Source organism: Pimephales promelas, chromosome 15 (assembly GCF_988280905.1).
Source record: "Pimephales promelas chromosome 15, fPimPro1.hap1.1, whole genome shotgun sequence".
Classification (NCBI taxonomy): Eukaryota; Metazoa; Chordata; class Actinopteri; order Cypriniformes; family Leuciscidae; genus Pimephales; species Pimephales promelas.
This window is the reverse complement of record NC_142783.1, coordinates 1152991-1165417: the sequence shown is the minus strand read 5'-3', so window position 1 is coordinate 1165417 and position 12427 is coordinate 1152991. Positions and strand designations below refer to the sequence as shown.

Here is a 12427-nt window from a genome sequence, read left to right as displayed (position 1 = left end):
TATTTTTCTCACCCCATTGGAAGATAATTTAGATTTTTTCAAGACACAACTTAATCTCACTTAACTTAACAAGACATAATATCTTGGTAACACTTTACAATAAGGTTAAACAATTATTAAACATTAGTTAATGTATTAACTAACATGAACTAACCATGAGCAATAGCCTACATTTGTTACGGTTTTTGTTATCATCTTTTTTAATGTTAGTTAATACAAATACAGCTGTTCAATGTTTGTTCATGTTAATTCACAGTGCATTAACCAATGTTAACGAGATTTTAATAAAGTATTAGTAAATGTTGAAATGAACATTAACAACGATTAACAAATGCTGAAGTAGTATTGTTCATTCTTAGTTAATGTTAATTAATAAATCTTATTGTAAAGTGTTACCAATATCTTATGGCGTTTTAACACTTTACTAAATGCATCTTAATTTAATAAGTTTTACTCAAAAACAGCATGTTTTGCAATGTACAGGTGAAACTCGAAAGAATATTGTGTATAATATATATAGAATATTGTGCAAAAGTTTACATTTTGATGATGGCTTACAGCTTATAAAAACACCAAATTCAAAATCTCAGAAAATTAGAATATTACATGAAATCAATAAAAAAAGATTTTACAGAAATTTTGGCCCTCAGAAAAGTATAATAATGCATATGTCTATACGGTAACACTTTACTTGAAGGGGTGTGCATAAGACTGACACGACACCTTCATAACCATGACAGGACACATGTTATGAATTAAAAGTCATTCACTCAATTATGACAATATTAATGCAAATATGACATTGTTTGAGATGTCTTTGTCATGACACCTTGACATAAACCAATACATCATAACCTGTCAGTGTCTTTCTCATGACAACTTGACATTACTAACACAACACAACCTGTCATAAACATGACATAGCAGATTAATGATCAAACTTAAGAAACAACTTAGCTTTACGGGTTAACATTACATTAAACTGTCATGTGGTTGGTTTGTCATGTTTATAACATGTTTATGACAGGTTGTGTTGTCTTAGTAATGTCAAGTTGTCATGACAAAGACACTGACAGGTTATGATGTATTGGTTTATGTCAAGGTGTCATAGCAAAGACATCTCAAACAATGTCATATTTGCATTAAAAATGTCATAACAGAGCGAATGACACTTAATGACAGCTGTCACAAACATGCATTAAACTTCATATTCATAACATGTGTGTCCTGTCATGGTTATGAAAGTGTCATGACAGTCTTATGCACACCCCTTCAAGTAAAGTGTTACCAGATATGGTTATATATAGTGTCACCTTGTAACTTGTATTAGTGAAATACATGAACTGTTGCCCGATACTCTAGTTTTTCGACCCGTACATCACCGAACACACATGCGCTGGTGTTGTATTAAACATTAAACACAGAACAGGAGGACTCTTACTCTGCAGGAGTGTGAAGATGTGCCGGCTCTGGCCCTGGACGTGTGTGTGTTCGGACGGAGGCGCCGTCAAGCCACTGATCCACTGGAAACCCGCCAGACTCCGGGATGAGTGTGACGGCAGACGACCTTCAACAGAACATCATCATCTCATGTGCATTACTCACGTCATCCGCTAAAACAAGCACTGATGATATCAACTCTACATTTATATCGTTAAACAACTAATAACAAGATTTTTGAGGAGGGTTTCTCCATATAGTGTCTTCAATGGGGTCCAACGGGTCGAAGGTCAGATGTGAGTTTCAAAGTCTCGACACGATCCAGCCGAGGAATAAGAGTCTGATCTAGACAAACCAGCGACATTTACAACAAAACACACATTTATATACTTTAACCACTAATGCTGGTCTTGCTCTCGCTGTGATGCGACACACATTACGTGATCAGGGTGAAAGGTCAAGCGTGTTCTGGTTCAGAAATGTAAAGCAAAAAACTCTGTCTCGTTTTCTCCTCCGAGTTCAAAATCGTCCGACATCGTTGTTTTACCTTTTCTTTATTCATTAATTTGTAAATGGTGTTTGATTTAGTCTCTTTGTAAACACTGGGTCAGTTCTTACGCCTACGTCACGCTTGACCTTTCACCCTGATCTCGTAATGTGTGTCGCATCACAGCGAGAGCAAGACCAGCATTAGTGGTTAAAGTATATAAATGTGTGTTTTGTTGTAAATGTCGCTGGTTTGTCTAGATCAGACTCTTATTCCTCGGCTGGATCGTGTCGAGACTTTGAAGCTCACATCTGACCTTCGACCCGTTGGACCCCATTGAAGACACTATATGGAGAAATCCTGGAGTGTGTTCCTCAAAAACCTTCATTTCTTTTCCACTGAAGAAAGAAACACATGAACATCTCGGATGACGTACGGGAGAGTAAATCATCAGGAAGTTTTAATAATGAAGTGAACTCCTCAATCAAAATGATTTTAAAATATTATTTTAATTCAATCCAACTGGATTCACATGTACTTGAAAGTGCATTGATGTTAGTGATTCATTTAGGTAATTTATCTCTATAAATGAATATTTTTATTCTTTGGTTTTCGGTATATTGCATAGGCTGAGATATTCACATTAAAGGTGAAAAGTACACATAAATACACTGTATGATTTATAAACACCATGGAATTAATAATGACATTATGCGAAACACACGGTCCATGCCCCAAAACACTGTTTTCACCAGAGCCGTCCCTCAGCTGTGACGAGCTTCTTCTCCAGATGTGCTTTTGTTCTGTTGTTGTAAGAATGCTAAAGGATATTCAGACTGGCTCTCCAGCCATAAACATAAACATGGCATTATCATAGCGTCTCGTCAAGAAGAGTACAGCCGAGCTACTTTTGATTTGGTGTTGATGAACCAATACAATTTTCAAATAATTTCAATGAAGTAACAGTTCTACTGCAGGCAGACAATATGATGTGCTTTATACACACAGCTCACCCTGCTCCGGCTGACAACTGCGCTCAGCGTTTGATGGACACCCTCGCTGGACGTCTGGAGATTTATCAGCATATTCCAGCTCTTCTGTCATCTTGTCAATGGTGTTCTGGCAAGGACATCTACTGAGAGGCAGTGCTCCCAAACCCTGCAGGAGACGACACACACACACACACACACACCCCGGAAAACACACGCTTGATCAGTCAACCTGCAGGCTGATACGCTGGAATATATATATACATGAATATGATCCTCATCTCAGTGTGGAAGCCCATGACCACCACATGCTTTTAAATCAGAATTATGAGATAAAAAGTCACAATTATGAGATAAAAAGTTGCAAGTATGGGATTAAAAAGACACAATTATGAGATAAAAATTCACAATTAAGAGATTAAAAAGTTGCAAGTCATGAGATAAAAAGTTGCAAGTATGAGATAAAAAGTCACAATTATAAGATAAATAGTCACAAGTATGAGGTTTAAAAGTTGCAAGTTTTAGATAAAAAGTCACAAGTATGGGATAAAAAGTCGCAAGTATGATATAAAAAGTCGCAAGTTTTAAATAAAAAGTCGCAAGTATGGGATAAAACGTTGCAAGTATGAGATAAAAAGTCACAATTATGAGATAAATAGTCACAAGTATGAGGTTTAAAAGTTGCAAGTTTCAGATAAAAAGTCACAAGTATGATAAAAAGTCGCAAGTATGATATAAAGTCTCAAGTTTTAAATAAAAAGTCGCAAGTATGGGATAAAATGTCTCAAGTTTTAGATAAAAAGTCGCAAGTATGATATAAAAAGTCTCAAGTTTTAAATAAAAAGTCGCAAGTATGATATAAAAAGTCGCAAGTATGAGATAAAAAGTCGCAAGTATGATATAAAAAGTCGCAAGTATGAGATAAAAAGTCGCAAGTATGAGAAAAAGTCGCAAGTATGATATAAAAAGTCGCAAGTATGAGAAAAAGTCGCAAGTAAGATATAAAAAGTCGCAAGTATGAGATAAAAAGTTGCAAGTATGATATAAAAGTCTCAAGTTTTAGATAAAAAGTCGCAAGTATGATATAAAAAGTCGCAAGTATGATATAAAAAGTCTCAAGTTTTAAATAAAAATTCGCAAGTATGGGATAAAATGTCTCAAGTTTTAGATAAAAAGTCGCAAGTATGAGATAAAAAGTTGCAAGTATGATATAAAAAGTCTCAAGTTTTAAATAAAAAGTCGCAAGTATGATATAAAAAGTCGCAAGTATGAGATAAAAAGTCGCAAGTATGAGAAAAAGTCGCAAGTATGATAAAAAGTCGCAAGTATGAGATAAAAAGTTGCAAGTATGATCTAAAAGTCTCAAGTTTTAGATAAAAAGTCGCAAGTATGATATAAAAAGTCGCAAGTATGAGATAAAAAGTTGCAAGTATGATATAAAAAGTCGCAAGTATGAGATAAAAAGTCGCAAGTATGAGAAAAAGTTGCAAGTATGATATAAAAAGTCGCAAGTATGAGATAAAAAGTTGCAAGTATGATATAAAAAGTATCAAGTTTTAGATAAAAAGTCGCAAGTATGAGATAAAAAGTCGCAAGTTTTAGATAAAAAGTCGCAATTGTGGGATAACTAGGAGATATTAAGTAATTGTAATCAGGGTTTGAAATTAACTTTTTCACCCACTGGCCAAATTGGCTACTAAATTAAAACTAAGTTACATACTATATCTAGATATATCAAATTAGGATTTCATACATTCATTTCTTATTCAAACAACGTCCAGCATCTCCTCTTGCTCTTTCATCTCATCACCAAACGTGTGTTCTCGGAGGACAGATCCACACAGGACAGAGAACATCAACACATGTGGGATGCTGGGAAATAACAACATCTTTTCTGTTCACCAAACGCTTCTAATCTTCGCTATTAAAACAAGCGTGCCGTTCTCTGTGGTGTAGTGACGTGTGTGTGTTCGAGTGAGACGGATATGAGCAGATTCTGTGCAACACTGTATTTAATATATCACGAGTATTTGTGCTAAATCTGCAGATTACACTTCATGAACTTCACAGCAAAGTGAGGAAATATAATAAGTAACGCACCAAATTATCTCGTTATTAAACAGTGTTTCCCGCCAAAACTGGTTTTACACGCATATGGTGTGTGTTCATTTCAAATCCTGATCATGAGATAAAAAGATACTTAGTCAATTATGAAATAAGTGTCAACATTTAAACTAATAATAATATGAAATTGCCAAAATTAAGAAATGTTAATCAATTATGAGATAGTCACAATGATGAAATAAGTGTCAAAATTCCCATATTAATAATTGAGATAAAGTAAAAATTGTTAAATATTAAGTCTAAATTCTGAAATGTCAATTATAAGATAAAAAGGCAAAATTATGATTATTTAAAATTATTTAAAACGAAGAAACACTAATAACTATCAGAAAAAGTCGTGTCAAAAAGTCAAAATTCTGAGAGGTCAAGGACTTATGAGATAAATGCAAAAGTGTCTCGTGACTTTTTATCTCATAATTGTTTTTTAAGGCATAATTATAAAATAAGTTTCAAAATTAGGACGTAGTAATAATTATGAGATAAAAACAGCAAAATTATAAGATGCTAAACCCTGATTATGAAATGTGTCTGAATTGACATGCTTAATTACAGTATGAGACAATTATCATCAATTATGAGATAAAAAGTAAAAATCCTGACATACCAAGTCAAACTTTTGTCATAATTCTCGACTTTCTCTCATAATGACTTTTAATGTTATAATTACGATTTATCAAAGCATGATTTTTTCCCCACGTGTTTACAAGAAAATGGGTCTGTGTATTCCCGGAGCGGGTTCAGTCCGATGATCCCAGGGGTCATCCGGGTCACACGGGGGGTTAGGCCAAGAAGACCCCCTCACACACACACACCACCTGATTACAGCAGGCCGGACACGGCACATTTTTAATAAATATTTCAGATCTCTTTAATGTCCCGCTGTCATCTGCAGTTGACCGTATGATGATTAGATTAATTACCCTGCAGTGTGTGTGTGCCGTGTGTGTGTGTGCCCCCCCAGCCGTGTCAGCGTGGATCTGTCAGCGTGACGGAGAGTGCTCTCGACGGAGCTTCTCTCGCAGGGTTTCCCTGCGCTGCGGGCGAGCGTGGCTGCGGGAGCTAGCGTCTCAGGGCGTGTGTTTTTACCCCCTCAAACCCCCGATCCTCCAGCCACACACACACACACACACACACAGAGCCAGGAGCTGAGACTGAGGACACGGCGTGACCCAAAACACACCAACTCCTCCACAAGAACAGAACATTTTCATAACATAAAGCACTCGCTGATTTCTGATTGCTTTCATAAGACTTATCACATGACACACTTCCAATGTAATGCACAATGGGGTGGAGCGTGTCTGGTGAGGGGTTAAAGGTCACGGTGACCTCAATCGAGGCCGCATTATAGCATGAGAGGAGTATGTGGACACACTCGCAGGCATGAACAGCACACACTCCTTAAGGACATCATCACAACAACAACAGTGTGAGGAAACGCTCAACACAAAGTCACACGAATAACCTTCCCAGCGTACCTGAGCGCGAGAGGGTGATGTGACTGGACGTGTGTGTGAACGCTGCAGACGTCACCGGCTCTACATGCGGGACAGAGAATAAGCGTGCGGATGGAGACATGATGAGACGAACAGTGCACTTCTGTACATCACTGGTTTCTAAACACGCGTTCAAGAGTTAACTTAACTTAAATAGCGATATATCGAACATATATCGATATAATCGAACGCTGCGATTTATTTTAATCACTGTGGTGTAAATCCAGCGTTTAATGTTGTTTATGTGTTTTTAATCCGCTTTAACACACACCGTGTGTAAGTTGATAAGTGGACAGCATTGCTGAGTATTTCCTCCTTAAAACTGCAGTGAACCAAAGACAGTCTCAAAAACACACTTTGAAATCGCTGGTGTTTCTGACGTCACAAACCACCTTGGAACCAATCAGATCAACGAGTGAGTGAGTGGAGGCAGGGCTCATTTGCATATTTATAGAACCGCGCATACTAAATGAGGCAAGGGTGTCGAGTTACATTCAAGATATTTTAAGACATGAAGAAGTTTTTTTCAAGGAAAACACGTTTATGTCAAAAGATTTTAAAAGTTTTAAAGGGGTGGTATAATGCTCTTTTCACAAGATATAAAATAAATCTCTGATGTCCCCAGAGTGTGTGTGTGTGTGTGTGAAGTTTTATTTGAAAATACTGCACAGATATTTTTATACAGCATGTTAAAGTTGTCACTGAGAGGGTTAGCAAAAACATACAGTTTCTGTGTCTGTCCCTTTAAATGCAAATGAGCTGCTGCTCCCGGCACAGGGGGCGGAGCTACAAGAGCTTGGGTCCTTTTACCTCACACACACACACACACACAGAAAATTTCAAAAACCTTTAGCCTTTTATGTTCAAACCGGAGTCAGAAAGATGGAGAGACTCAAAAATAAAATAAAATGAAATAAAATAAAATAAAATAAAATAAAATAAAATAAAATAAAATAAAATAAAATAAAATGGGGAAATGATTGACTACAGTCAGGGGGTGTACAGTGTTTCAGAATGAAGAGCGACTGTGTCTTCATTTACACATGAGCAGATTACAGTGTGCTTTTGGGGGAAAAAAACAAGAGACTATATTATTTAATAATAATAATTAATATATTTTAATGATTCTGGAAATTGTGTTTTCTGGACACATCGCAAAAGTATCTCTATTGGCTATTCCATCACAAAAGATTTGTAAGCAGAGAAAGATCATTTCCTCACATTTCATACATATATACAGCATAATAAAAATAATATTAAAAGCAATACAAATTCAACACACACACAAAAAAATCCTTCAGAAAAAGTATTTTGTGTGTTTACTTCCATGATGTCATGTGACCATTAGCCAACATCAGAGAAGCGCGAACATGCAAATGTATTGTTACATAATTGAAATGTGAACTTACACTAATATAAGTATTACTAATATATATATATCAGTAATATTTCACTGGACGTCCAGGAGGTTCAGCTGACAAAAGCTGTGGAAGGGTTCGAAATCTTAGAAATGCAAACTAAAAACATTTGCGTGCACAAAATAAATCTTTAATGTGTTGTAAATGATCCACAAACTCGATCTCACGAGTTTCACATAAAAGTTTCGCTCCGTGTGTGACTGTAACATTGTGTCCTGAAACTGCCCGTCACTCACGGTCACATGATCACTCACGGTCACATGATCACTCACGGTCACATGACTGACTTCATAAGTGGACTTTAGAGCGGGACTGGTGTGAGCTGGGCCGTACTTCTGTTTTGTCCTCGGTGTGCATGTGTGTGAGGCGCAGGAATCCCACAGGAGCGAAGGCATCGGCCGAGTGGATCACGGTCTCCGCAGAGTCACTGAAACACAAGACACACGGTCACACACACACACACACACACACACACACACACACACTGGCGCTGTGTTTGAGACTTACATGACGATCTTCTTCTTGAAGAGCGGACAGTCGACGGTGAAGGTCTCGTACTCGCCTCCTTCCCCACAGATATGAACTCCATACTTCTCTGAAAGCTGAATCACACCATCACTGTGTTCATATTACAGTCACATCACAGTCATTACAGGATTTAGGTACTTTCTACTGGATATTAATAGCAAATGTTTATACACACTACTGTTAAAAGTTTATTTTTACTGTATATTTTGAAAGTGTTTTCTGCTCAGCATTAATTTGATGAAAATCATGAAGTAAATCATCTGTTTTCTATGTGAATATACAGTAGAGTGTAATTTATTCCTGTGAATTTATCATCATTACTCCAGTCTTCAGTGTCACATGACCCTTCAGAAATCACTCTAATATGAGGATCTGAAACATTTCTGATTGTTATCAATGTTGAAAACTGATTAAAATTGTTTTTATACTTAATTTTTAAAGTATGAAAAAAGAAATAATATGTTTATTCATGAAGGACGCATTAAATCAATCAAAAGTGACAGTAAAGACATTGATAATGTTAGAAAACATTTCAAATAAATGCGGTTCTTTTGAACTTTCTGTTCATGAAAGAATAAAAATAAAATAAAAAGTATGACATTTCCACAAAAATAATCATTGATAATAACCATAAATGTGTCTTGATCATCAGATCCTCATATTAGAGTGATTTCTGGAGGGTCATGTGACACTGAAGACTGGAGTAATGATGATAAATTCACAGGAATAAATTACACTTTAGGGCTGTATTCAACCAAAGAAATCCTTAGTCGACCAAAGTCGAGTCCTGCGCAACGATTAGTCGACTAAAAAAAACAAAAAAAACGTGATGTTTTGATTAAACATTTTTTAAACAATTGTCATTGAGCATTTATAAAACAACAACGAAAAACATCACAAATAAATAAAACTATAATAATAATACAATTCTTTGAAAATTAAGTGATTTTTTAACTGCAAAAAGTGAAGAGATCTGTCCTAGGTCTATAGTAACAGTCACAATCGCGCACCTGACCACACCACACGCTGCAAAAAATTATAACTGCTAGCCACATAATGAAAAATCCCAACAAAACCTCTCGTTTATACAGGCTTTATATTCTTCATTACTTTCAAAGCTATGGGTTAACTTTCGTCCTGACGATCAAGGCGTTTTAAACAACACACAAAAACCCAAATAACTTAAAAACAATCCTAATAAGAGGCTGTAGGACCGCGTATAGGTTTATTTTCGTTTTGTTGCGTTATTTAGGCTATTTTCGAATGTGTCAAGTGTACAAATAAAAACGAAAACATTAAGAAAACACAATCTATTGAGTCAGCATGATATAGCCGTTAAAAGGCTGCTCACGTCTTTTGCGCGCTCAAGTTCGATTTCAAATGTAGACGCGCGACTTGCGCGCTCATAATGGAGCAACGCGATCGCCTCCCTCCACAGTCTTGTCTTTGTTTTAAAATGCAGCCAGACAAAAGATTTAGATTTCCTGGACATTTTGTCGACTAAAGCCAAAACAAGCAGCGTTCTAACAGAATGAATACAGCATCCCTTACCGAGCGCGAGCAGCAGCGCAGCCAGACACAGGTGCGGTTCCCGAGTGTATTATGTGTGTGCGCTAAACTGTGGCGCAGTTACAAAAATAGCCTAAATTAAAGCATTTTAAAGTTGGGGACAAAACATATAGGCTAATTATATTTAGAATACAGTAATACATAACTGCTTATAAAGGAATAAATACCTAGGAGTAAATCATTGAAAAATTCTTTCTATTGGTAAAAAAAAAAAAAAAAATGCAACTGGTCGACCAATAAGAATGTCAGTCGACCAAGACGTCATCGACCGATTAGTCGACTAAACGACTAAAGTGGACAGCCCTATTACACTTTACTATATATTCACATAGAAAACAGATGATTTACACTGGAATAATATTTTGCAATATCACATTTTGATCGGCACTGTATTAATCAACCATGAGTTCATGTGGATCTGCAGTGAATTAATGATTTTACAAAGGAAAGGAGCTCCATCTCACCGGATTACAGGTGAAACTCACCTTTGTTATAATGTTTATGATTATAGATTACAGCTTATGAAAACCCCAAATTCAAATTACAATATTGTGAACGGTTTTCATATCTGTAAGACATAATCATCACAATTAGAACAAATATCCCACTTGCATGTAATGAGTCTATATCAGTGGTTCCCAAACTTTTTGAAAGCATGGCACCCCTTTGTAGTTTTTTATTCCACGGTACCCCAACCCAATTAAACTAAACAAACATATGTACATATACAATTAGTGATGCCGGTGACGCGTTACTCTAGTCTGAACACTTTTTTCCAGTAACAAGTAATCTAACGCGTTACTATTTCCAAACCAGTAATCAGATTAAAGTTACTTATCCAATTTACTGTGCGTTACTATTTTTGTCATTTTCTTTAGTAGAAATGATGGCTGACAAGCGATATGAAACAGAAATGTGTGTAAGAAGGCAAAACCACCAAACACCCCTTCCAACTCCCAGAGTTATCCTTCCTGTCCAGAATCTAATGCTACCACATCTTTAAATTACCATAGTATTTTTTTTTTAAGTAAACATTACAAAATACAATATTGTAATTTATCAAGTTTGACCTGTGTGTGTGATATTGGACTAAATTATGATGGAGATTTGACAGTGAAACACTTGATCTAAATCAATCAAAACTAACTTTGCCTGGACAATAACTGCTGTAAAGCCTAAACACTCTCTGTTCCTGTAATCTGTGAACCCGTCTGTGTCGTTAAAATGAAGGAGCAGAAACAGCATTATTATTATTATTACTAATATTATTTTCTGCTGACCTCGTGCAGATACGGTTCCATCTCCGCCAGGGATTTTCCTAAATGTCTCTCTGGATCCAGACCTGCCACACACACACACACACACACACACACAAGAGTGTAAGTGTTAACACACTAACAACACGTCCGCTGCTCTGTTTGACTGTGCAAATGTGTGTACACACAGCTCTGCTTCAACCACTCGCCTCCTCTGAGAGCTGCGGGTCAACACACACACACACACACACACACACACACACACATCAGTCTGGAAATATTTCAGCATGTCAATATGAATGCATCACAGATGTGATAAACTGGAGATGTCAATCACGGGAGTTCACGAGACCATCATGCACCGCCGGCTGGTTGTGATCGGCCTCTCTCTGTAAGCAAGCCTTTCCATAAACACACACACACACACAAGTTATTCATATATCATGATCTAGCACAGCGCACACACACACACACACGGCTGCGGGAATCACATCAACAACGCCCAGGCATAATAAACAAATATAATCAAACACAGAGCATCCACAATGATCTTCACATTTTCCAAAGAAGAAAAAAAATTGGAAAAATACTCAATTTGTGTGATTCTGTAAGCAAAAACAAATTTGAAGTTACCTATAAATGTATTTTATTTTCCACTAATTTAATAAAAACACAGCTGTGTGATTGTTTGTATTAATATTAAAAGCCCTGTAGATAAGAGTTGTATACTTTAAAACACATCTTTGATCACAAATCAATGTAACTCGACACCCTCGCCTCATTTAGTATGCGCGGCTCTATGAATATGCAAATGAGCCCCGCCTCCACTCACTCAGAGATCCACTGGTTGGCGATCACACGTTGATCTGATTGGTTACAAGGTCGATTGTGACGTCAGAAACACCAGCGATTAATAATACAGAATATTATTACACCGAAATAAACCACAGGGGGACTTCATTTAACTTAATGAACAGATATTTTAAACATTAATATCTTCTTTTTCAGTGACGCTGCTTTGAGAAAATAGTATATGGTGAAAAGCTCTATACAAATACATGTGCGACTTTAGTTGTTTGACTATTTTAAAACAGTAGTTAACATTAGATAATGTATTAAC

General features: G+C 36.5%; 1 protein-coding gene across 1 annotated transcript in view; it reads right to left on the bottom strand.

The window, feature by feature from the left end:
• dph6 (diphthamine biosynthesis 6) overlaps positions 1–12427 on the bottom strand; it is an 85316-nt gene that overhangs the window by 41090 nt on the left and 31799 nt on the right. The window contains exons 6-10 of the mRNA XM_089120009.1: positions 11332–11393; positions 8462–8556; positions 8288–8381; positions 2941–3085; positions 1442–1567 (exon numbers count right to left, since the gene is read on the bottom strand). Of these exons, the coding sequence (XP_088976135.1) occupies positions 1442–1567; positions 2941–3085; positions 8288–8381; positions 8462–8556; positions 11332–11393 (522 nt within the window). The remainder of the gene's footprint in view (positions 1–1441; positions 1568–2940; positions 3086–8287; positions 8382–8461; positions 8557–11331; positions 11394–12427) is intronic.